The 26,575-nt window shown below is 40.8% G+C and overlaps 1 protein-coding gene across 5 annotated transcripts in view; it reads right to left on the bottom strand.

The window, feature by feature from the left end:
• Srgap2 (SLIT-ROBO Rho GTPase activating protein 2) overlaps positions 1-26,575 on the bottom strand; it is a 218,809-nt gene that overhangs the window by 46,843 nt on the left and 145,391 nt on the right. For 4 of the 5 annotated variants that reach the window (XM_050147588.1, XM_050147591.1, XM_050147593.1 and 1 more), the window contains exons 5-10: positions 25,577-25,639; positions 18,470-18,685; positions 17,550-17,678; positions 8,491-8,715; positions 5,376-5,477; positions 3,976-4,173 (exon numbers count right to left, since the gene is read on the bottom strand). In XM_050147588.1, the coding sequence (XP_050003545.1) occupies positions 3,976-4,173; positions 5,376-5,477; positions 8,491-8,715; positions 17,550-17,678; positions 18,470-18,685; positions 25,577-25,639 (933 nt within the window). The remainder of the gene's footprint in view (positions 1-3,975; positions 4,174-5,375; positions 5,478-8,490; positions 8,716-17,549; positions 17,679-18,469; positions 18,686-25,576; positions 25,640-26,575) is intronic. The other variant, XM_050147590.1, reaches the window with a different exon arrangement.

The following is a 26,575-nucleotide window of genomic DNA, read 5'->3' as shown; positions in this document are numbered from 1 at the left end:
TAGGATGTTTGGTTTAAAAATAAATATTTAGGAGAAACTCTAGCTTTCTAAGGCTTTGATGATGCTTGGTCAACCAGAGAGGACTTCTACTCACAGCACAGAACTGGTAAAATAAAGATGATGTAACTATAAAATGGAGTTTTGTACAGCTATTGGAAAGGGATCTGTGTGTGATGTGGGACAAATCATTTTAGACTAACATGAATAATGTTCGAAATGTTATCAAAGTAAAGTGGAAGACAGTGAAAGTGGTACAATTCTGTTCATTACATTTACTTCATAACATCTCTCTTGCAGAGCTGAAGACGGAACTCAGTGTCATACATGCTAGGCAGGCACTCTTAACTACTAAGTCCCCATTTATTACAATTTCCAGTGTCATTTATTGTGTTAAGGGGCACTTGCTGATACATCATCGGTTGCCTATGCACACAAAATCTCCGAAAGGACAAAATAATCTAGTTTCACTCCATGGCAGACAGGAGGAAAAGTATGCATTGGGGTAAGGTAAGGCTCTACTTTCTCCTTAGTTTTCTTTGAAATAGCTGAGTCTTTTTATAATGCAACAAGAAAAAGAAGACGACACTGAGGGATGATGTACTACAGAAGATAAGTGACAAACACAAAGACAGGAGGTCAGAAAAGACTTCCCTTCTTATAATAAGGGAGCAGGGCACACAAGGAAAGCCCGTGACGAGCAGCTGACCTGAGTTCTGGGTTCGGCCACTGATGAAGGCCTTGTTTAAGCTATCATCCCCCTGTATTTGTTTGTCCATTTTTTCCAAAGCTTTCAAATGAAAAGATTGGGTTAGATAATATTTAAAAACTGCTTCAAGTTTAAAATTTTAGTTTTCTACAGACTTTGCTAGCAATTGACCTTTGTAAGGCATACTTCAATTTTCTAATTGATATCACATGGGCAAATTAATCTGATGACAGTTATAAGCAGTCAGAAAACTATCTCAAAAGCCTACATGGTCCCTAAAAACACTACCTAGGAGTCAAGCCGTAACGAGGGATCTCTTTACAACTTTCCAAAAGCAGGGAACTTCCAAATGTGCCTCTCTGATTTTTTTGCATGGCTTGACAAGCATAGACAGCCCCTCAGTTTATCTACTTCACAAACACCACCAAAAATGCTGCTATCAGAAGATAAATTACCTGACATATTTCAGATCTGGTCACGAAAATAATGAATTCATGCAAATTTGTTACTAGATAAACCAAAACTAATTTCTAATAGTCAAAGCAATGTGCACAATAATTTGACAAGGAGTACCATGGTCACCAAAGTCAGGAAATGGGCTACAGGACCCCACTGTATTGAGATAAAAGGGGAACAGTTAGGCAGGATTTTAGAGGCCATCAGTTTGAATAAAGTTATTTCTTTTTTAAAAAATTTCATTTTAATTATGTATCTTTGTGTGGACATGTGAGTGCTGGTGTCCATAGAGGCCAGGGAGGATCTAGAGTTATGGGCAGTTGTGAGCGCCTGGATGTGGTCTTCTCCAAGACCAGTGTGAGTTCTTAGAAGCGCTGAGGCATCTCATCAGCCTTCTTGTTTGGGACCAGATATCAACTTCTGAATATATATAGTACAGATTCATTTAAGTCAAAAAGTAATTCTGGCTGGGCGGTGGTGGTGCACAGCTTTGATCCCAGTACTCAGGAGGCAGAGACAGGCAGATCTCTGTGAGTTCAAGGCCAGCCTGGTCTACAGTGTTAGTCACAGCATCTTCCTCAATTGCTCTCTACTTTATTTTTTGAGGCAAGAACTCTCACTGAACCTGGAGTTCAACAATTCACTAGACTGGCTGGCTAGTAAGAGCCAGGGATCCATCTTCCTGTTTTTGTTCCCCAGCTAAGAAATTAGCTGGTTTCTTTTACATGAGTTCAAACTTAGGTCTTCATGCTTGTGTGGCATGCACTTTACAGACTAAGCTGTCCCCCTAGCTCCTAAGCTCCTAAAATTTTTCTTTTTTCCCCCCTCATTTTAGTTTTTCAAGACAGGGTTTCTTTGTGTAGCCCTGGCTGTCCTGGAACTTGCTCTGTAGACCAGGATGGCCTCAAACTCACAGAGATCTGCCTGCCTCTGCCTCCTGAGTGCTGAGATTAAAGCTGTGCACCACTACCAACTGGCATCCTCCAAATTTCTTGACTGGAGGAGTTGAATGGGGAAATGGTCAAATACATTGTATGTATGGAAATACAAATGCAAATACATGTATGGTATTCCCAGGTAATAAAAACTGAATTGAAAATATTTTTAATAATAAATTTAGTAATAATTTCTGGTCTCCTTCACAATCCTGTTTGACGTACTCATATTAAAAACCAAGCACAAAAGTCAGTTTGTGTGATGCTTCCCCTAGCACCATTCTCTGTTGCTGCTCACACATATTCATGCCTTTAAGAAACTGGTTAGAAATATATGAAGTCAAAATCAAAGTTCTCTCTGTATATGCCTAATCCTTCATTATCTTCTTTCTCTTATACTCTAAACATTCCAACTAGTGGCATAAAATCTAGGATATAGTAAATACATGGCAAATAACCAGTGAGTAATTTAAGAATGATTGATGAATGGATTAATAATGATGATGGTAAAATGAATAGCAGTTACTGAGCACCATGAACTAGGCAATGCGTCATTCTATCTCTCTGTATAGATTTGCATATGCTTAGAAAATATAATATGGGTCAGACACAGAGCTTAGTGGTGCAGCTGTTGCCTAGCAGATATGAAAGTTCCACCAAGAAACAAACAAAAGCCCCAAAACAACTAGAATATATAACCAAATGACTTAAACTTACAATACAATAAATACAAAGGTGCCTCCTTTTATAAATATAATTTTAAATACATGCTCATATGTATTTATTTTCTTCCTTTTCATTTAAGTTTTATATAATGACCATGTTTTAAAATGTTTTTGCAGTAAAATGTGTTATATGTTTTCAGTTTTAAAAATAAAATCACTTAAGCTTTTTATGTAACAAAAAATTCAGTTGTTTTAGAACAATACTCTTGAATAATACCCTTTCGAAAGTCTTCACTGGGATTTAAAACAACAAAACCACCAGAGATTTGCTGCTTAACTAATTGAACCAGACTTACAAAAACACCAATCAATCATATTAGTGCTCTTAAAGAAAAAAGGACAATGTTCAAAGAAAAATTAAGCAAATTGTCCTAGCTGGAAGAAAAACATAATTTGCTCCATGCTGAGTGTGCTTCACGACGGAAGGCAAGTGAGGCCCTCTCATTTGGCCAGGGTGCATTTTCAATGGCCATGCTTCTTCTTACAACTGCAAAGTCATTTTTTCCTTTCTTGGACTTTAAAAGATAAGGAAATAAATTTTAGTGCAAGCAATAGGTCCTACTTGGCAAGTTCAAGATAACTTAATTATTAAGAAGCAGCATAGAAGACCAGCTAGCAACCTTTCAAAGAACTATTAACACACACACACACACACACACACACACACACACACCTATCTAAAAGGAGACTTGAGAACAATGGGTAAAATATACTGCTTTAGAATTCTTGATAATTGCCAATATTGCAAAAAAGTCCTAATAATGAAAGTTATATGACTTTTAAATTAAGATACATATTGGCAAAGATATTTAAATATAGTTCTCAAAAACCAAGAAGCTAAGCCCATTGTTATGCTCTTCTGTGACTGCAAGGACTACTTTCAAATAAAAGCATACTATCTGGTTAAAGTTTACTTTCTTTTTCTTAGTAGTTAATTTAGGAGCACCCCTTTCTTTGAGGTCCCTGGTAGATATATACATTTTGTAAATGCATTTGCTTTAAGTGTAGAGATGGTGAGCAAGTATGCCAGATTTAAATCTGATGTATTCAAAGCTTGCTTTTTAGACAGTTGACAAAAACTCTTGATTTCCAAAGCTCCCTTAGGTGTCACAGTCTCTACTCACGTCCCTTTAAAGTGAATGAGTACCCTTACCGTGAAATAAAACTGCTCCGTCTCTTGCTGGTTAGCTCTCCTTTTAGCAATGCTGGGCTTGCTCATGAAAGTTTCTGAGACCGTTGATTTGACAGACTCCATAGAATTGCTGTACTGGAAGCAGTCAGACACATCAAAATCCTCAACAGTCACGATGTCTTGAATGGTCTGCAGGGTAGCCTCCATTGTTTTTTTCACCTATAATCATAATCACCAAAAATATCATGAGAGACAGTCTATAAAATAGCAGGTGATGCAACAACTAGGAAATGCTTGAGAGGAAGTATGCTTCTCAAGATGGGTAGGGAAGGACAGTTCCACTTCTCACTTGACAGTGCTGAGTGATGAACACCACAGGAACTCTGCTCCAGCATGCTGCTCTCTCCGGCAAACACCTGAACACCCTACTCCTTTTCTATGTACCTAACTCAGTTCTTTTATATAATGTTTACTTTTATCAAAAAGACATATTGTAAGTGTAAGGATGTTTTGCCAGTATGCGTGTATATGTCTTGCGGCTTGGTGCCTGTGGAGGCCAGAAGAGGATGTTGGAGCTGCAGGAATTAAAGTTATGGATGGTTATGACCCACCTTGCAGGTGCCTAGAAGCCAAGCCTGGGTCCTCTGCAAAAACATCCAGTGCTTTTAACCACTCAACCATCTCTCCAACCCCAAAGTTCACTTTTAAGATTTAATACTATTTTATTATAATAGAGATACAAAGAAAAAAAAACAAAATAATTACAAACCAATATGGCCATCATACCAGAACTAGCTAAAATATGCGATAAGTCTAGTCCTTCAGTGTTCCTAGAGTCCTTCAACCAATCAATGAATTTGTTTCCCTATTGGCAAACTAACTGATCCAAAACTATTCCTTCCTAGTAAAATTAAGACTTACGGATACACGGTAAGAAGCCATCTGCTCTCAACAAAAAGTTAGATTACTGATCAAATTGCCTTAAACTACTTATTAAAAGAAAATATGCTTTATTTAGAAAGAAAAAAGTCATCCTCTTTTAAGATATTAGAGATGTCTGAAGTGTCAAAGTCAATGGTTTCTTTTTGAAATGCTGGGGAAAGCCAGTCATGAGGGGGGTCATTTCAGAAATTTGATTTTGTTGGTACAGTGGCCAAGTGCTACTTTGATTAAATGTGTAGTGGAGAGGAGCATTTTGTAAAAGCTCAAAATAGAGCACAACCTTTGGCAATGTACGAACAACTTCCTGGATTTCAAGGGCAGGATGCAGCAGCGGGGAAAGCCCAACCTTCCATGTGGCCAGGAAATCTTTGCAATAGCCCGGACATTCTCTGCATGCTCCCTCCACCTGCCCCTGATGGACAGCCACAAGTAGTTCAACAAGCAAACAGTGGCTCTGAGCTGCTAGGAAGGAAACACACCTCTTCGTTCTCAATCTTCAAAGTGGATAAGCGAGACTGCAGTTGCTGGCATCTCTGCACCAGCTCACTCTGGACAGGCTGCTGGGCACAGAGCTGAGAGGCCTGTCAGAAAAAGCAACACAGGTCAGAAAGAGGACACAGGTTTTTTGAGGAATCCAGAGTTCTCACTATTGCTCATGAAAAGATTCACACTGTTTTGTATCCCAACTACTAGACAACTTGCAGTTTCTACATGCAAACAAAATCCAAAGACAATGTGTGTGAACTTCTAGAGCAAACAATACAGAAAGAAACAGGAAGGGAGATCTGTTTGGAAAGTCCCCATTTCTCTCTTTGGAATCGATAGGCAGGCAAGTGGTTGTCAGGGGTCTACAGTCTAGCAGGGTCTCCAGCTCTATGGAATTCTGAGGCGGCTAGAAAAAGAGTGCTGCAGGCAACCTCTGGTCCAGAAACCCAATGCTTTGGCATAATGAAGAGTTCTTGGCCAAAGGTCCAAGTAGTCACCTCTCTGGTGCTTCCCTCCTCCCACTTCACACACTAGAGTTAAAAAGCAGGAGAGAAGTGGTCCAGGAAGTTAACTTGCTGCTGTTGGAACTCAGTATGTTTATAAATCTGGGCCATGCACGAGAGCTTTGACTCAATGGGAAAGAGTTCATGTGAATATGGGACACGTTCATGGGCTATGCTAGAGGATTCCAGAGGGCATGAGATCAGATGGAACTTGATGTCCTCTAAATAGCTATCATTATAGCCTACTAGGTATGAGATCCCCTGCACTCCAAACCCCAGTGAATTACCAACCAACTTTATCTTCTGTGAAGGAACAGTTGACCCTTGATAAAGGTAAGGCTATGGCATGTGTAATCTAATCCCCTGGATGAGTGATGAGAGGCAGAAGACTGGGAGATGGAGGGTACAACGCCATGTAGAGGCAGTGTCCTTTAGCTCTTATCAGAAGAGAAACATCTGAATAGAATTGGGCTCCTTCACCCTCAGCAAAGAGTGAGTATATTCATATATTTGTAAACCATTCTCTTACTCAAAAAATAAAACTTCTCTTCAAGTGTTGGGGACCAGAAATAGACCTTTTTCTTCACTGGTATTTAAGATTCCAACTGATTTGACCTCTTCTTCAGCTGAGAGGCTGGCCCAAAATTTAGAGCTGATTTCACGACGGCTTTTGGATAAGCAGACATAATGGAGAAAAGCTTGGTGGCCAGTTGGGTTAGTGCCAAGAATGAAATTTCTGTCTCTGACTGTCTGATGTCACCAGTCAGGCATCCAGTGTCCCTCAGACCTCTGGGTGCACCAATTCCTAGTGCATCTGAGAGCAGCTGACATCAGCTCATGTGCTACGGCCCAAGAACACTGATATTGCCTATTTCAGAGCTTCCAGTTAAAATGCCACCTGAACTTTGGCCCTATTTTAAGGACTTCCAGGCAGCTCCTTCCTTCTGCCTCATACAACCCACAATAATTCAGAAAGACTGGCAGTGGGGCCCAAGGATGACTTTTCATTTCTAAGCCAAAATGTGAAATCTTGTGAAGTTTTAGCCCTTTTTCTGGTCAAGTCACTGATCAGTTGTACAATATACAGGGCAAAAGAATTAATTATCAGTTTTTAAAGTCACCCAGGCCTACCATGGGAGAATTAAGAGAAAAAATTATCTCCAAGCCTGTTTTGCTGAAGAGCAGCAAAGTTGCTGATGCATGCTTTGCCAGTGATCTTCAGCCAGGATGCAAGGTAATGCATTCCAGCTGTGCTTTAGAGTATGGAAATGTGGTTCTGACAGGGGAAGGAGGGGGCCTGAGTACCCATCATCTGGATTTCCCTTTATGGAGACAAGCTGTTTGGCTCAGAAAAGAACTCAGAGAACACCAGAAAATACACCAGTCCATTCAGTTAGTCCTAGGTTCCACTCATTTTGGGAAGGAATCTCAGTGGCAGCTAGAGAAGACAAATTTGAACAGAATTCAAGGCAGGTGAAAAATAGAACTTCCTGGAGGTTGGTAATATACCTCCCCCATCTGTTTAGATGCTGACATCTCCTCAGCCACAGCAATGCAAAACAAACTGTAAGAAGCTTGGTTTTCCCCAAGAAGAAAAGGAGAGAAACTACCTCACATTTTATATCTAAGACAGAGATGTCACTTCATCATGGCTTGTCTATGAGAGTTAATCGTCTGGAGATATATATATATATATATATATAATCACCATTGCTGTCAGGCTAGAGCAGGGTTTCCTAAAGAGTCCAGCTGCTAATCCCAAGGGAAGCACTGTGCATGGCAAGAGCACACTGCTGATTTGAGTGGCCTCTTCTTATCTAGTCCTCTAGGTCTCACTACTGTGGAAAACTGAGGAAGCTTTGAGTGAATTTGTAAAAAGTGGATGAAGTCCTGAATGAATGTGTATTGTTGGCATGTGCTTAGCCATGTCAAGGATCAATGCCTCAGACCCGTGAGAACAGCAAAGTCTTCCCCATGCTGGCTAGACTTTGTACTAGCAAAGCCTTCCTCTGGTCTGAGTGTGAATGTTGACAGTGTGTGCAAGAAAAAGTGTTTATGATCAATGATCAACTGATCAATGTGTGCAAAAGCTAACAATTGAAGCTTCCATATCTAGGATGGTCACAGCCTGAGATTGTTAACCTATTGATACCTACCAATATCAGCTAACTCCTCTTCTTGTGCTCTATATAATAAACATGCTGAGGTCCTGGTTTATTTTATAGTTGGATCCTCCATCAGAGTTATCACAACTTATGTGACTCTTGCTTTTCAGACCATGTATCTGTGCTTTTCTTCATTCCCTGGGCACTCCCCGTCAGGTTTCTGGTACACAGTTACTTGGGACTGTGGACTACCCTCTGGGAGACTATCCACTATACAGCTTCGGCCAGTCCACTTAGATGGAACATAAGTCTAGGCTCAGGGATAAGCACATCAGTCAAAATCAAAAGGATATACTGCAGGATCTGAAAGAATAGAGTGCAACTTACCTGACAGGAAGCCCCTCTCCTTTGGATGTGGTCTATATGTAATACAAACTATACATACATCTAGTACATTCAAGTCCCGTTGGGGAAATGTGCAGGACAGGGAAAGGTCTTACCATATCTCCCATGTGGGGCTGGAATTCAAATTTCATAGGGGGACAGAAAACATTGTTGTACATCTCCATGAGTCGCTGTTTGTCACTGGTGGCATCTAAGTTTTCTACTGCATTTTCGATAGCATCCAGACCCTCATGTTTCGATTGTTCCAGATTTAATTCAGCAGACAAGAAAGTGCGCAGGGCCCGGTTCAGGCTAGCATGGTAGCCTAGGTCACAACACTGCTGTGGGAAGGAGAAGGCAAATAAGTATATCTCAGCTATTCCAAGGCCTGACAGAAAGGGAAGAAGTCTCTGGGGGCAGATTTGACCATATCAAAGTGACTGACTGGCTGCAATAGGAAGGAAACTGATATGACTTCCAAGACCTGGGTAAGATTTCTTAGTTTTGGCCTTTTAGGTCAGAGGTTAGGCATACCATGTAGGGCACTGAGGTGGTTAGAAAGAAGATCTGTAAGAACCCAAGGACAAATGCTATTGCATAAACATAAGAATTGCCAAGAGTTAAAGAATTCGGTTCTATTTTCTGGTTTGTCTGGGGATGTCATGATGACAAATTTCAACAATAGTAATGCAGCCTGTCATGGCTCCTTGAGGGCTGTTATGGTTAGAAGCCACTACACAACAAGCTTGACAGGCCAATGCAGCACTAAGAAGTCAAAAGTTTAGAGTGGCTGCCTTAGTAGCAAATTCACATACACTCAACTCTAGGTAGGCATGGGAAGGAGGGAATGGAAGGTTGATGCGGTCATGACGTCAACGTTCAGTGCTCTGGGACAGGACTGAACTGAAGAAAGCTACACCAAAAAGTTCTAAAGTAAGTGGTACTGGGGAAATTCTAATGATGTTTCTGATTTTCAACAACAAAAATGAAAAGAAGAAAATGCTATGAAAGAGGCAACTGCAGGGGTTGGGGAATGTAGTCAACTGGAAAATGCTTTGTCTAGCATGCAAGAAGACTTAGGTTTGATCCCCAGCACTGCATAAACTGAGAGTGGCGGTATAGGCCTGTAACCTCAAACATTCAGGAGGGGAAAGCGGCAGAGATGGAACAGAAGTTCAAGGTCATCCTCAATTTTCAGTTACACAGTCAATTCAAAGCTAGTTTCTGTCTTTAAACAAACAACAAAAACCAGAGCTAGAGGGATAGCTCAATTACCAAAGTCCTTGTGGTACAAATAAGAGGATTTATGTTTGATCACAAACCTACATGAAAGAGCTGGAGAGGTATCTGTAATCTTAGCACTGATGAGCTAGCTGAAGAAAGCGGCTTGATGGTTAGCTGGCTAAGATGAACCTTTGAGAATTTGTCTCAAAAAACAAGGTCAGGGCTTGAGAGATGGTTGTGTAGTTAAGAGTGCTTACTTCTCTTACAAAAGACCTGAGTTTGGCTCCTAGTACTCATGTCTAAAGCTCATAAATGCGTGTAACTCCAGATTCAGGAGATCTAACACCCTCTTTTGGACTCACATGGGTACCTGTACTCATGTGCACATATTCATTACACACACCACCACCACCACCACCACCACCACCACCACCAACAACAACAACAACAACAACAACAACAACAACAACAAAATAATCAAAACCAGAACATGGTACACTGTGTTGAGAAAGAATAATACTTGATGTTATCCTCTGGCCCCTCTTATATGTGTATGAACCTTTACATATGTTAGCATACATACATACAAAGGAAAAAACCAAAATAGTAGAGGCAGAATCAAACAACCTTGGAAAAGCTACTCCTACCCCTAGACCTGTTTCCTTGACAGTCAGTGGTTTTCGAGCTATAGATCACAGCTCTGAAGTTCAGGGTCAGCACTCAGGTTACCTTTGAGAAGGGGAGAGGAGGGCTACTTAGTTGGCCTGGAGGCCTTTTTATCTTTATTTCAACTGAGACAGCTCTGATCCCGTTTCAGTTTAATAAACTGGGATTCTATGTGTGGTCTGGTTTGAAGAATAAGTTCTTAAGAAAAAAAACCTGAAAAATTGTTGGATTAAACATAATCATCAAGGCTCTTTTCAATGGCATTCTCTAACACTATGACAACATTCCCTACCCCTTCAGACCCAGAGATCTAAATTCCTTGGCCATCAATTATCACCTCTATTATTTACACAGCTTTGATGTCCAGATCCTGAGAGGAAATGTCAGAGAAAAATCACTGGATAGGGTAAGGCCATCTGCTTGATTGTAATTTCACTGCATCAATAAGCATCAAATTAATTTCCCTAGCATTTCCTTCTCATCATGATCACTTCAGGAACAGCCACTATTGGGGAAGAAAAAACATGTGACAGACCGCCTCCTTCCTGGCATCTGACAAGAATATCAGCAATGGAGCACACATCGAGCTGAGCACTGGTGCAGTGCCAACAGACTCTGGCAGGTGCTTGGCTTTAGCAGAGTAACAGCAGCGACAGCATAACTACAGCCAGAGGATGGGAAAACATTAAATTCAGTTGGAGGAAGAGCAAAAGGAATCTAGACAAAGGCGGCTGATTGGGAGACTGCACGTGCAGGGTCCCTTCCTCCTCTAGGAGATGCTGTTGAACTAATCAGGCCTTTGAACCTGTAAATCCTCTTGCCTAGCTCTCTGTAGTCCCTAGGATGAACTCTATACTTAATAGTGTAACACTGCCAACAGTGTGTGGTGGGGGACTAAGGGAAAATTAGGAGGAGATAGGGATATTTCTGGAAACTTCACTTTCTCCATTTTTACTATCTGTATCCTAATCCACACCTTATTTTACAACAGTATTGTTTGCTCAGTGTCATAAAATGTGACTTTATCATGCCCCCACTGAAGAACTTCAATCACTTATCCTTGCCTGCCTAAGGTAAATTCACCTTCAGTTTGTACATGTAAAGAATGCTTCTACCCACTAAAGATGTTCAAGTCTCAGACAGTCAACTAAGTGTTTTATACAGTCTTCATCTTAATCTTTATAACTACTCCCACTGAAGTCTGTATTATCTTAGCTTTCCATACAAGGGAAGACAAAAACTCAGTGAAGCAATATAACTTGACCAAAATTAAAATGGGAAAAAAAAAACAAAAAACAAAATCAAAACTGATGTGGCATTCCCCTCTGTAATGAGTATGTTTTATTACCATTGCTTAATAAAAAAGCTATCTGGCATATGGCAGGGCAGAATAAAGCCAGGTGGGAAATCTGAACAGAGATATGAAAGAGTCAAGGAGATGCCACTTAGCTGCCAAAGGAGTAACATGTCAGTACTGGTAAGCCACAGCCTAGTGGTAATACATAGATTAATAGAAATGAGTTAATTTAAGATGTAAGAGCTAGCTAGAAAGACACCTAAGCAATTGGCCAAACAGTTTTGTAATAAATATAGTTTTTGTGTGATTATTTGGGTCTGGGCAGTCGGAAAAGCAAGCATAGTCTCCGCTTACAAAATGGTACCAGTGTGGGGCACCTACATCCACACAAAAACTGAGAGAACTTGGGAAGGAAGTCTAGACACAAAAGAACACACTTAAGTCCGGCTTCTTAGTAGCAGCATTTTCTCGAATGGGCTCTGTTTACTGGCAGCGAGCAGAGGCACAGTTCCTTTAAGAGCAAGCTTCCTGACTCAGCATTAGCAACAAAAACTAAGCGGCTTCTTTATTAACCAATGGTAATAAAACATACCCATAGCATACAGAGGGGAATCCCACATCACAAAACTACAATGTGTGTAGTCTATCTACTCAACGTCACCTCTCTTTATGCCCACCTCAGCCTCTTCTGCCAAATTCCAGTGACAAACTGGACAAATAGGACAAAGTGTTAAAAAACATAGGCCTCTAACCTAGAAAGCAAGTTTATCCCTCTTGGCCGAAAATGGGGGTAATACCTGCTTTGTTGATGGTTGTGCGGCAAATGGATAATACATTTCACACATATGTTGGTACTGTGTGTACTCAAAACTAACACCAATCACCAGCATCCCCCCATCTATGGATTTCAGTTTCTAGTAGTTCTTTACCTGAAACGTTACCCTTTACTTTCGCCTTCTGGAAATAGACTCAACTTTTAAGATCCAAATTAAATTTGGCCCCTGGGAAGCCAGCCAGCCAGCCCTGCATTCCTGGTCCACTAACACCCAAATGCATTCATCCTCATATGACCCTAGTACACATTCTGAGGCCAGTCATTTCATATTACCCCAATCAGAATGCAGGTTTTTTTAGTATCTTTCTTTTGTTTACAATTTTTCCTATAAGGTCTTATTCATAGAAGACATTCAATAAAGCTGACTGACAGACAGCACAGGCAAAGACTCTAGCCTCTCAAGAGATCATCTAGATGGGCTGAGTACTGACCCACATGCTTTGCTGTCTATAATCTAAGACTTTCAGGGAGTTTTCCTATGCTGGGGCTCTGCCTCTGGATGACCATCCTTTAGCTTTTGCTTTTCTGTGCCAGTTAGTTAGGATCAAACTTAGAATGTGCCCTCTGGTTCTGTCATGCCCTCAGTTAGCCTAGGAAGTGTGGACAGAACGCTGACCATCTACATATTTATAGGGGTAAAACTAAGCCCTCGACAAAGAAGCCGTATCTGACAAGGCTGAGTAAATGAGATATAAATATTTCCCAGGATAATCCCAATGAGTAGAGAGAACACACAATTTTGTTTATACTGGAAACATAGCATGCTTTCCATTTTGATTTTGATGAGTCCCATGGCCATGCTAGGTTCCCTTGGCCTTTCTGTGTTACACAAGTGCAATAAAAATTCTCAGGAGAAATAAATTTTTTTTATAAAATTGAGTAACAGACCGTCCCAATCTGTGAACTTTAGTCCACAGTTCATTATCCCTTCATCAGCTGCTATTCTCCCTCAGAGAATCTAGAGAAGACCTAGAAAAGACAAATGAGTGTTCTATATCCCCCTTCAAGTTCATATGGAAGAGAAAAACAACGGCCTTCAATAAAACATCATAGTGGGAAAACCAAGTTCTTTCATGTCCAATTTGGGTGTATATGGATGGCATCACAGACTTTCTATCCAGGTACCTGGCCCTCACAACATTCAGCTACCCATGATGACAAAGCTGTGTACTTTTTATTTATGTTCAGTGCCTTAAGTACAGGTTGAGTTAAACTCGTAGAAAAAAGGTAGAATGGTGGCACATGACACGTGCGGCAATGGACTGGAATGACACAAATCCCATGTCTTGAAGCAACTTCTGGATACCATTGAGATCATGATGCCAACACACCCAGGTTCCTTACTCACTCTTGGTTTTTTTGCTACAGAACAGTTTGGGTACTTTTAATTGCACAGAACAGCATGAAAAGGAAAGAAACTATTGATAGATGCAAACAATGTGGATGGTGCTAAAAAAAAATCCTGGGTGGAAAAAAAAACTACATTCTGGAGCCAGCAAGATGGCTCAGAGGGTAGAGACTCTTGCTATACAAGCTTGATGACATGAGATCAATCCCTAGAGCCCATGTGTCCTGGTTTGTTTTAATCGTCTAGCTGATGTAACCTAAGTTATCTGGGAAGAGTCTTAACAAGAAATTATCTAGATCAACTTGGTCTACAGAGATGTCTGTGGAGGGCTGCTTTGAGTGTTAACTTATGGAAAAAGACCCAGCCTATATGGCAGGCAGGACCAATTCCCTCTATAGAGCTCCAAACTGTAAACGAGAGAAGAAAACTAACTGAAAGCAAGCAAGTAAGCAAACAGCAGGCAGGTGGCAGGCAGGTGCAGACAAGAACATTTATTATCTCGACTAAGGATGTTATATGACTAGCTATTTGAGTCCTGCCTTGACTTCCCCAAAATTATGAACTATAACTTGGGACTGTAACTAAATAAATGTTTTCTTCCTGAAGTTGCTTTTTGTTAAGGTATTTTATCAAAGCAACAGAAATGAAAAACGCCACATAAAGGTGGAAGTGGAAAGAGAAAAATGAATCCACAAAGTTGTCTCCTTGCCTCCACACATACACTGTGGTATGTACATCTTCACACTCAAATAATAAGCAAATAAAATAATATATTATATATATTATATTCTGTATAATCCTAGCTTTATGTCATTCTCCAACAGTTAACATTAACTTAGGGATGAAAGAGTTGGAACAGTGGTTGCCGTGAAGTTAAGAAAGAAGAACTTTTGAAGTAATGAGAATGTATCTTTCATATTGTCTGTCTCCTTGTTGTGAAATAGTCTCAGAGCCTAGACTGCCCTTAATGACCTTAATGCTTCCACCACCCAAGTGCTGAGATTCCAGGTGTGTACTGCCATGGTGGCTAATGGTACTTCTTGATAAAAAAAAAAAATACAGGTTACAAGAATATGTAAATTTGTCAAAAACTCTTCAAACTGTAACAATCAAACCAAACAATCAACTTAGTTCATCATTAAATGTAAATTACACATGTAAAGAACATTAAAAAGATAAAATTAAAAAGCAAATCTTGACTTAGGAGACCATTTTTCCCACTTTAATGAACTATGTGCTAAGCTACATATTACTATTTAAGGTAAAGTAAGTCTTGATTCCTGTCCTTTTCTATCTAAAAAGAGACATACAGTGACCATCATTTTAACCTTAACCTCACAGTCACAGTAAGAAATGCATCACACACACATACATACATGCATGCATAAGCACACACACACACACAATCTAACATAAAAATTTCAAAAAAAGATCTTAAGACATATAATATTGTGATATGATCTGATATTTTCTACTCTAGTCTAGTTTAATCATTTAAAATAAGTTAAACGTACAAAAATGATTTTATTGCTCCCTTAAAGGATCATGGTTTGAGAAAACTAGAGTGTGTGACTGACTATGTCTTAGGTGAAAACAGTTACATTCTATTTATAACGTTGATGCTGAACACACCTTGCCAATAAATGAACTAAGTGATTATGGAGAATAGTAGTGGTATCGGCTTTTTGGGAAGCAGAGATAGGTTGATCTCTGTGAGTTGAAGGCCAGCCTGGTCTACAAAGCAAGTTCCAGGACAGTCAATGCTACTCAGAGAAACCCTGTCTCTATAAAACAAAACAAAAACAAAAAAATCCCCAAGAACAAAAATAGTAACCTTCGTTCTACAAAAATAAAATACCAAACAAAAAATAAAATAAGATACAGTCAAAATACAACCCAAACAAGAACAAATTTGCTCACGGCCTGGAATGCTGCCACCCTGGACTTGTTCACCACCCCTACACCCATGCCTGTCAAATAAACACTACAAAGGCTGTCTTCTTTTCCAACGCTCTTCAAATCACAACCTATCAAAGTTAGGCTCTCAGCGGGCTACTTTTTTATTTTGAGGGAAAAAAGTACAGAACAGTTTGCTTCTTATATGGTTTGTAAGACATCTGCCCATGCTTGATGAAGTGCCTACTTGTTACAAAGGTTGTAATTCATACAGCAAAAGCCTCTTTTCTCCTGAAGTAAGCAATTTATTGAAACTGGTACACATATCCTCTAGAGACAAAAGAAAGAGGACAACCCAGTAAAAGGGGTACAATACCCTGTCTGGTCTAATTTTTAAATCTTATTTATTTTACCAAATGTGGGGTAAACAGCAGAAAGTGAGCATAAAAAGTGACTGTCTTCCTCATGCTGAGAATGGGTCTCCACCAACAGTGAAGCAGAAGAATAAAAGGACTGGTTTAGGGTTTTGACCTCCACTGAAGGACAGTGTTCAGATTGGCATCAACAAGCAGAGAGAACAAAGGAGCCTGAACAGAGACCAAGGCTCCACTTTCCAGCTGAGACGATGATATCTAAGGCGTTAGGAGGCCAAAACCTGCTGATCAAAACTCCCTGCTGAAAGGAAAGCAGGCTGTATTTTAGAGACGTTCCCATCAACCCTGATATAGGGCAGATTTCAACTGTCCAGGTCTTTATTTTACTAGGGGTAGAGGAGTAGGAAATAGAGCAGAGTTCCAGAATAGTTGAGCAGCAAGCCTAAGATGTGCTAACTAATTATACAATAGTGAATCTGAGCCCAGATTCCCCACATGATGTAAAGCACAGCAGGTGTACTTATGAAGAAACCAAGGTCATGTGCAATTTGGACCAGAATCTTGCAAGCTCAGCTGCTGTTGCCAAGAACCTAAGGCAAACAGCAGGTCTCAGAACGGATACTGCTGGTGTCCTAAGACTGGACGGCTGATGCTCAATCTGCTGGCTCTAGACCCACTTTGGCGGTTGGAAGGAGGCATGAGAAAGGGTATGCTTATATAGTTTCATATAAAGCTTGCCCAGGAATTGGGCCAGACTGCAGTCTGCATGTGAGAGACATTTTAGGACACAGAGATTGAGCAGAAGCAATAAGAAACCAAAGCAAAGACTAACCCAGGAGGTCAAAGACAAATGGTTGCCTACAAAACATACATGCAAACTAATCCTCTTCTCTCTCTCTTTCATTTTTGCGGCACATCTCAAAAGAGAACAGGGCAGAGTATCAGTAGCATCTGGATGTTTTCTAGACAGGGCACTAATCTGCAGCACAGCGCAAACCCATAACCTTGGGCAAGCATGTCTCTTAACTCTCTGGATGACAGATTAAGACAGTAAGGGTGATGTGACAATGAGATGGGAAAACACCAGGAAACAGGAGTGGATATGTAACTATAAGCATGGCATTTTAACTCCTCTTGTTGCTGCTTTCCACAAGCTTCTGACAGTCTGATGTAAGAGACTAGTTTTTGATAAACAGAAGAGCACAGCAGTCATGAACATGGGTTTAGGAATCAGAATTTGGTTTCAATTTTGTCCCATCCTTTTACTAACTCTGGATAAATCACTAAACTCTCTGGGTGTCAGTCAATAGCTACAGATGGTTGCTTTTCTCTCACGAATGCTGTGCGGCATGAAAATAGCAGTGTGAAGCTCATCCTGCCTCGTTTCAGAAATGTAGTCACTAGTTCCCTCTTTCTGTGTTTAGCCATCTCAGCCTTTTTGAGAACAATTTGAAGATGGTGGCATGATCCGCTGTGTAAAGGTGATGCGCTTACATCAGACATCCAGATGCTCCCACCCCAGCTTTAGTACTTACATCAATAATATCAGACAGGTCATGGATGTAGTACTTGAAGACAGAAGCATTGGTTGCCTCCAAAGCCAGTAAGTACTCATTCCGGGCTTTAATGGCTTTCAGCTTATTCTCTGTGTACTTGGCTTGTCGCTGAAAAGAAAACATACGTTCACTTTTAGGTTTTTTTTAATTAAAAAAATTAAAAATGTTTACTTATTTCATGTGAAGTGGTGTGTGTGTGTGTGTGTGTGTGTTTAAATGCATACAGGCCTTTGTGTTTTTATGGAAATTGGAGGGCAACTTGTAGGAGCCATCTCTTTCCTATCCTGTGGGTTCCTGGGATTGAACTTGGGTTGTCAGGCTTAGTGAAAAATGCACTTACCTGATGAGCCATCTTGCTGACCCATTTTTAAAAAGAGGTTGAAAACGTTATGTGAGAGATGAAGGACAGGACATCAAGAGCCTCCACTTGCTGCTACTCCCTGTGTACATCTGCTTTAAGCTGAACTCTAAGTCTGACTAATGAGATGAATGTGGTTTGAGTCTATCTTCACATACTATTCTCCATCCTTGCTGTCATCCTGGAGAGGGTACCTTCTACTTCTCCCCCTGAACACTGGTATCTAAACCGAAACACAAGCACCACAGTCTCCCCTGTTTCTCAAAGCAATAAGACATTTCACCTGATTTGGAAAATGAGCTGAGAAAAGTGACTACTGATTCCTGTCAATATACTTGAAGGTAAAGTCTGGGAGTTCATATGCTTAGGTTTTTCCAATAGCCAGGACTCATGGCAAGACACAGAAGGACTCTGGTCAGTAGGCACTAAAGGAACCCAGAGCTACTTTGTTTAGCTCTTCATGATACCTACTTGAAAATTACTACCAATCTTGCCTTCTGGGCACCCCTTTCTGTCTCTACAGTTGCCAGAGCACATATACCTTCTCCTTCATCTTCTCAATCTTCTTCACCGAGCTCCTTCGGACATGTTTATCCTCAATGCGGACATTGGCAGTGGAATCAGGGGAGCGTGGAGTTTGCCGGTCCTCTTGCTTCACTGATTTACCAATTTGCTTCTCTTCTTGTTTCTCTGCTTCCTTTAGTTTGCTCTGAGCACTGATACTGTCGGCATTGTACATGTGATATGTTTTCATGACCTGCAAGACATTTCCCACCCAGAGGTCAAGCCAATGGCGTCAACTCTATTTTACAGACTAATAGACTCAGCCAGACCTATCCTATATGAAGCAATATTCACATTCTTCTATGGGGAAAATCCAGAAATGTCTGGTTCAGCACATGTATATTAAGGACTACATGTAAGTTTAGACTATGCTATTACAATGATTTCATATTAATTTTATCATTTTTTACTTTTATTCATCATTATCTGTAAGCATGACCTTTATATTGGCTCAGTAATTTCTATTGCTAAGTCACCTTATAATGCTAAGTAAAACAAGAAATAAGAACACCTCAAAAGGCAACATGACCAAAGGTGTAGTCTATATTTTTATAACTTTCAAATAGAAAGCAAGGAAGAAGAAAATGTTTCAAAAGTTCTGGTCTGCTTTATCTCCATTACACACTTGCTCTCACAGAAATACATCAATAGCAACTGCTACTTGCTGAGCAGTTAATATATTTTTGGCTTTGTACCAAGTGACCCCCCATGTCCCACCCTGTTAGTTTCATTCATGTAACAATCCTACACCCCAGACAATGTCCAGTGAAGGCTGTAGACTGTACAATTCAGGTAAGAGGCAGGAAAGAAGAAATTTCATATACGTGTAACTGGGATTGGCCACAAGCACAAAGTTATATAAAAGGAAGGCCATAGGGCCAGGTGTGGTGGCACATGTCTTTAATTCCTGCACTCCAGAAGTAGTACAGAAAGATTTCAGTCAGTTCAAGCCAGCCTAGTCCACATAGCAAGCTCCAGGACAGCCAACACTATACACAGAAACCTTGCCTTAAAAAAAATGGAGGGTGAAGGAGGATGTAATTTTCAAATTTTCCAAAAGAGCTATTGTCCAGGAGTTAAATATGATTTTTTAGCAAGAAGGCCAGGAAGATTGAATCTCAGGTAATTTTCAGTGCTCCCAAATATATTACTTCTAGTCACACAGGGGCTGACCCTACTCTGCATGAAATTTCTGTTTCCACACAGGCAGCTTCCAAATTAAAACACTTGATAACAAATCGAGCAATTGGAAATTCTTGAGTGCTGAAACTTTGATGCCATGAAGTTTATTTGAAGAGGAGAAATAGAAAGTCTAGGAGTAGGGTGTACTCTTGTGTGGCTGACAACAGAAACTCACTACTCAATATTTGCAATAATCTCTAGCATTCAGTGCACACTGTTTACCAGCAGTTTTATGTGTGCCACTTGACTTAATCCTCATGATAACGCTATGAAAGACATGTTGGTATATCTACTTTTAATGATTAAGGAAGTAGGTCTCAATGACATTACCTACGGCACCCAAAGTCTTACAACTAGTAAATGGCAGTCAGAATTCAAACCTAGGTCTGTCTAACTCCAAAGTCCACATCTTACCTACTAAGTGACAGCCTTTTGCATAGAAATGAAGCTGAACTAGCTGGGAGGCAAGACAAAGGACAGCTGAGGAAATTCCAAAGGGAGAACTGCTCAACTGAGAGCAGTGCCTCAATCAGGGGCTGCGTAGACCCCAGGGAACAACTGGCAATGTCTGGAAATATTTTTGACTTTAGAAACTTAGAGGTTGCTAGTAGCTAGAGACAGGATACATGGAGAGTCCATAAAGTGTCTGTTTTAGAATGTCAGTGGTGCTGAGGCTGGGGAAAGATGGGACCTTGTGGATGTACTTAGGATCACATGGAGATGCAATAAGGAATAACAAAGAGGTGCAATGCAGTCTCAATTATGTCTCATTTTAGATACAGAGTAATTTAAATATTCACCTTACTCCAAACTGACATTTCCTGGAAGCTCTACTCTGCCTATACTCTGAATACCAACAACCAATGGAATTAAAGAGGCTTTTCTTGGAAGGATCTGACTAGATCACAACTTTTCCTGTTAGGAGGTAAGAAAGGCATCTGCTTTCCTGGCTGAGGAAGGACAGATGAGGAGCTTTTTCCTTTTTTCACTTGAATGTAATTAAGGAATTTAATCACTAGAGTAAAGCATTATAACAGTAGTTTGTGTGTTGGTGGTGGGTGGTTTCGAGAAAGAAACTCTTTGTAGGCCTGGCTGTCCTGGAATTCATTTTGCAGACCAGGCTGGCCTCAAACTCACAGAAATCCACCTTCTTCTGCCTTCCAAGTTCCGGGATTAAATGCATGTACCACCAATGCCCAGTGTTAAAAGTAATTTTTAAAATATTGAATTTTTATTTTATGAAGTACAGGATAAGGAGGAAACATGGCAAATGAACATGAGAGATCAGAACACTCAAAGAATTCTCGTACCAGATAACAATGAATAAAACACCAGCTTATATTGTTCTTTGCCCTCAAAGAATGTAAAGAAACCTCTCATTGAAAGAAAATAAAACATTATCCAAGCTAAGAAACTGAATTCTCAAAGATAGCATGACTTTTTTCTTTGCTTTCTCTTCCATAGTTGGGAAATGTCATATAAAATGCCTCACTTTAAAATACGAGCAGGCAGCCTAGTGTGTTGGCATATGCCTTTAGTCTCAGCATTCGGTAGGCAGAGGCAGTGGATCCCTGGCCTCAAGCCTGGTCTACAGAGAGAGTTCCTGAACAGCCAGGGCTACATAGAGAAACTCTGTCTCTAAAGCACCCCACCACCACCACCACCACCACACACACACACACAAGTTCCTAATGTTTTCTAGGATAAGCAAGATCAAGATAGGCAATTTGCAGGAAACACAGTATTAGAGAGAAAAAAAAGGGCTGAAAAGTTTATCAATAAGAGCCCCAGAGAGATGAATGAGAATGGAAAAGATACAGCACCATAAATTAAGTCCTCAGTCAGTGAAGGGAGTTAGGGAGAATATAGGGTGAAAAACTGAAGAGTTCTTGGCAACTGGCAATTAAGATTTAATTCCTGTACTTCTCCAAGGAGCTTGACCAGATCTGTAAAGGCATTACCTCATTTTGCTTGCTGCTTCCTCTCTCTCCCAACATGAAAATGAAACGCCTTGAATTTAGCACTCTCTCTTGTCTTTGTGTCCCTAGAGCCTAATGATAGGGTCAAACAGACAAACAGTATCTGGGGACTACTAGCTGACAATGTTTCAAGGGAACAGGTGCTGACTTTCAATTTAAAGCAGCTCTTCAACCAGCTGCTGCACCAAGTCAAGGAGACGTACTCAGGGATTCAGGGATAGTACATAAGCCTAACACCTCTGGAGTAAAGACAGTCCCGCTATCTCTTCTCTTCTCCTCTCCCTCCCCTCGTTAGCATTTCCTTGGCTCTTCATAGCCAATCCATATGGCTTCCCTGCCTCCATATACACTCTTTCCTGTGGGGCCTTCATGGGATTTTCCAGACACAGCCTTTCTGTACAGTTGAGGCAGACAATCCCAGAGTTCTTTGGGAAACACTGAGCTCTGACTTCAAAGGCATTCCTACAACATCAGAAAGAAAATGAAAACCATTTTACCGTGGCTTACAAGCTAGCCAGCTCATTGTGATGGAGGGGGGGGGGGATAACGGACCAGCATACATATGCACAAGAATCACTGGGACTGCTCTCTGAAGAACAGCTGTGGGAAAACTCCCCCTGGCACCAAATGCTAAGTCAGGGAAATCAAAGCCCCTTCAAACAGAAGAGGAAGGTGCAGGGGAACAGCTGGCTACTTGGTTGGGTTCTTAATCTCTTGTTCAGAGGCATCTTTATTTAGAACTACCTGGGCTCTACCCCTTGGGTCAACAAGGTTTGAAAGCACTTAGATTATCAACCTTTGAGCAACTGGTCCCCTCAGATGAGTATTCAGGGGTGTTAGGGCAGCTGCAAGAAGAGCACTGAGAAAAAGAGAGGGTTTCTTAATAACTGGATCTCTTTTCCAGTGACACATGAGTCACAAATAATTTCTGTTGTTGACATGATCAGTGAAAGCAGAGAGCTTTCTTACACAGAGCAAATAAGGGAAATGCTCTTGGAAGAAACTCTCCCTGTTCTTTTCCTAACACCTAAAAAGTTTATGTAAAGCAAATAGCTTTCCAAAGCCAGCATGCAGTAGTATCAACTTCCTACTTGAGGAAACCGCTATCTCATGCAGGGTGACTAACATCCTGCTTTCCTCAAGACTACCAATTCAGCACTAAAAATACGTCCCAGGAAACTGTGTAGCTCTGGCTGGCCTGGAACTCACTGTGTAGATAGATCAGTTTAACCTCGAACTCAACAGATCCACCTGCCTCTGCTTCTCAAATGCTGAATGATAGTTGTCTGACCACATCTGATTCTCTCTTATGAGCACGAGGCTAACAAGCAAAAGGGGATGGACAGTCACCCTAATCTCAGGCCTTTTTTCAGATCAGCCCTAAACTAATCTTATCCTACATAAGCAACAATTCTTAATTCCATCCTGCAACTTTTCTAGTGACCTGTACAGAATCTTCAAGCTCACTTGACTCTTAACTATAGTTTGATATTTTGGAAGTATGAATTCCTTGATCACTGACAGCCACATGGCATGCAGGTATCAGAATATGGTGTTTGCTGCTGCTTCTGGGCAAGAGTAGGATGGAAAACCCACAATCTTCACATCAACTCTCATCATCATGCTGACTTTTGCAGTGGGCGGTATCCCTCTACATGTATGCAGCTCATAGTCTGGACAGGAGAGAACCTTGGGGGTCTAAGTTAGTGGTCTATAGCCAGCACGCCCAGGTTTCTCAGTCTTGATACTATTGACATTTGGAGCTGGATAATTATTGTGGTAAACTGTTCTGTACATTGTAGGATGTTAGCAACATACTTGACCCCTACTTTTTAGATGTTACTAGGCTATCAACCCTTCAGATGTGACAACTGAAAACATCAGCAGACATCACTACACATTCCATTTTGTGGGGGTGGGGGAGAGGCGATCACTCTGCTTAAGACTCATTGTACCAGACTGTTTGGCCCTCTCTGGAACTTCTTGGTGTCCTCTTCTATTTTTCTCTTTTTATTTAGAGGTAAATATCTAAGTCCTATTTGGGACTTAGACAAATGACAAGTATACCAATTCACGGAAAAGCAGGGGGGAGCACACTCACTAAATCTGCATGTGAATGCCAATGAGAAGGCCTTATGCTCTGTATTAACTGAAGGCACATGGTGGTCACAAAAGCAACTAGCCAATATTGATCTGCAGACTAATCGTAGAAGTCTTAACTGACTAGGTAGAGGCCTAATGACCTGAGTTTGATACCCAGATCCCACAAGGTGGCAGGAGAGAATCAACTTCCAAGAATGGTCCCTAATGCACACACAAAACATCTTTTAAAAATAAGTAAGTAGGGAGTGGGGTAAGGTCTCCCAGCTTGTCCTTTATCAGACAAACCAGCAAGCTCCACAGTTTTCTTTCTCATTCCAGCACAATTTATACACTATGACTTGCTTTTTAAATCAAAGCTTATGAAGTGATCTACAACACCGGGTAAACTAAGTTAGTTCTTCCTCCGCTGCCTCACTGCAAACGTAGTATGCTGGGTCTGAGCTGGTCTGAGGTTTGCTGCTTGACTCCTGAGCAACAGCAGCAAATAGCAAAGGCCCAAGAAGCTTTGTATTGGGAAAGGAAAAGGAGTCCTATAATAACTTGTCACTTGTCCTAGAGAATTCTCTAGGGAAGCAAGTCTCAGCTCTTCTTGGTACCTTTGAGATGCTCTAAATATAAAGAGAATTACAGCAATGAAAAGATAAGGTTCAGGAAATTCATTCAGTTTGAAAATGGCTCACAATGTCATGCTTCTATTTTTAAAAAGTATTAACTTCATTTGAGAGAAATGAAAACTTGGGGTACAAAAGGTACCAGCTATTATTTGGTTTCAGAGTATAAGAGTCACAGAGTAGAAATTCAAAACAATTGGAGCATCACTGGAGGCAAATAAGATGACCACTCTGCTCTATTTACCAACAGTTGCCATGACATAATGGCCACACCTAGGCTTTTGGAACAAGAATGTGGAATTCTCTGATCTCAAATGCTTGTGACGCATGTTACCACTGCCTGCCCATCCTGTGAAGGAAGGGGGTGAAGCAAGGAAGGGGTAAGAGGGAGTGAGGCAGAAGCAAACAGAAAATCATTTTCACCTTCCAAAAGAGTAGGGCAACTCTGGAAAATTAGACGCAGTGTTGATACAATCAAACTTTGGAAAGGGTCTATAAAAGCTTCAAGTTGTACAACTGAAGCATTCCTTTTATGACAACAGGAACTTCCTTGGTGGGTGCATGTTTTCAATATAACTAATAAAACATAACTGAGACAAAATAACCACCAGCCTTCCTGGGGAACATAGCATATATCTGCCTATGAGACTGCAGTCTGAGAGAGTTTGAAGTAGACTCGCTGTTTCTTCCAAGTCCATAGCTTACCTCTCTGCTGTGTTTTTGCAATACTTTCTTGGCCTGAAACAGTACTTCACATTGCAGACGTTAGGAATCTGTGCTTCCCTTTACAGAATCTTCTCTAACTCAAACCACAATGAATATAAGATCTGATGCATAACTTAAGACTATACATGTTTTCCAACAAGAAGTAGTGCAATGTAGGTTACATTCTTTGCCATGAAGTTTGGGGTTCCTAGCTTGTTGGTAAGGGTGACAGCTGTGCTGGTAACCTAGCCCTTCACTGCTCTCTTTCAGTGGTGCCCCAGATGAAGTCACAATAAGATTGCACAACTGGAAAAAATATTTTTGGCTCATTTGGTTTAGAAAAAAATTGAGTGTGGAAAAATATATGGGTGGGGTCACCCCCAATAGGGAATGTGCACTGTCCTCAGCCTCAACTGAGTTCTGTTGTTGACATTATTATGGCTGCAAACTTTCAAATGCTGCTTCTCTCTATGATCACAAAGCCAGGCAGCCGATCTGATTTACCGAATAAAGCTCGTTCAGGACCTTCATCAAATCATCTTGGAGCTGCTGGCCAACTTCTTTACTCTGTAAAGAAAAGAGGAAGGAAGGTTAATTGAAAAACAGAAGGAGATGGGAGGTGCAGCAAAGGCAAGAGCAGCACAGCCTCTGCAAATGACACAGACTCAATTACAGCCCATTATTTAACCTAGCAAATCAGATAACCAATTATGGTCAGATTACTCAAAGAGTTTTAATGAAATGAAACGAGCCCTTTCTATAGCCCAGTAAAGGTAATCGTGTAGAGGGAAAATGGGTTATAGCCTTTGACTTTTCAATTGGTCCCAAAAGGAGGCCTGAGAGCCACATCCTCCCTAGCAACTGTGGTTAGGTAGACAATGCTTTCTCAGATATTTGCAGGCAAACACTCCATTGGATTATTACTAAGGAAATTATGATGTACACTATGATGAGACAAAGAAAAGGATATAAATATTCAGAGACTCCAAAAGACCTTAAACTCAATAGAAAACTCCAAGCAGGAAGATACTGTACTTCTAACCTGACAGCACACAAACCGCAGCAAGCTAGGATCCACAGGATTGGCTTGCACATTCCTTCTCCATAGAAGGAAAAACCACCTAAAATTGAGTGCATTTGTTTTTCCTGGCACACATGTTAAGGGTCATCCGATTCTTACTTGCTTCATTTCTTTCCCAAATTCCCAAGGCAGTAGTTTTTTTTTTTAAATTTATTTATTAAAGATTTCTGTCTCTTCCCCACCTCCGCCTCCCCTTTCCCTCCCCCTCCCCTACCCAAGTCCCCCTCCTTTGTCAGCCCAAAGAGCAATCAGGGTTCCCTGCCCTGTGGGAAGTCCAAGTACCACCCACCTCCATCCAGGTCTAGTAAGGTGAGCATCCAAACTGCCTAGGCTCCGACAAAGCCAATACGTGCAGTAGGATCAAAAACCCATTGCCATTGTTCTTGAGGTCTCAGTAGTCCTCATTGTCCGCTATGTTCAGC

Source organism: Alexandromys fortis, unplaced genomic scaffold (assembly GCF_014885135.2).
Source record: "Alexandromys fortis isolate MF-2015 unplaced genomic scaffold, M_Fortis_MF-2015_v1.1 scaffold_58, whole genome shotgun sequence".
In the NCBI taxonomy this organism is placed as follows: Eukaryota; Metazoa; Chordata; class Mammalia; order Rodentia; family Cricetidae; genus Alexandromys; species Alexandromys fortis.
The sequence above is the reverse complement of the archived record's forward strand: the minus strand, read 5'-3'. Positions and strand labels throughout refer to the sequence as shown.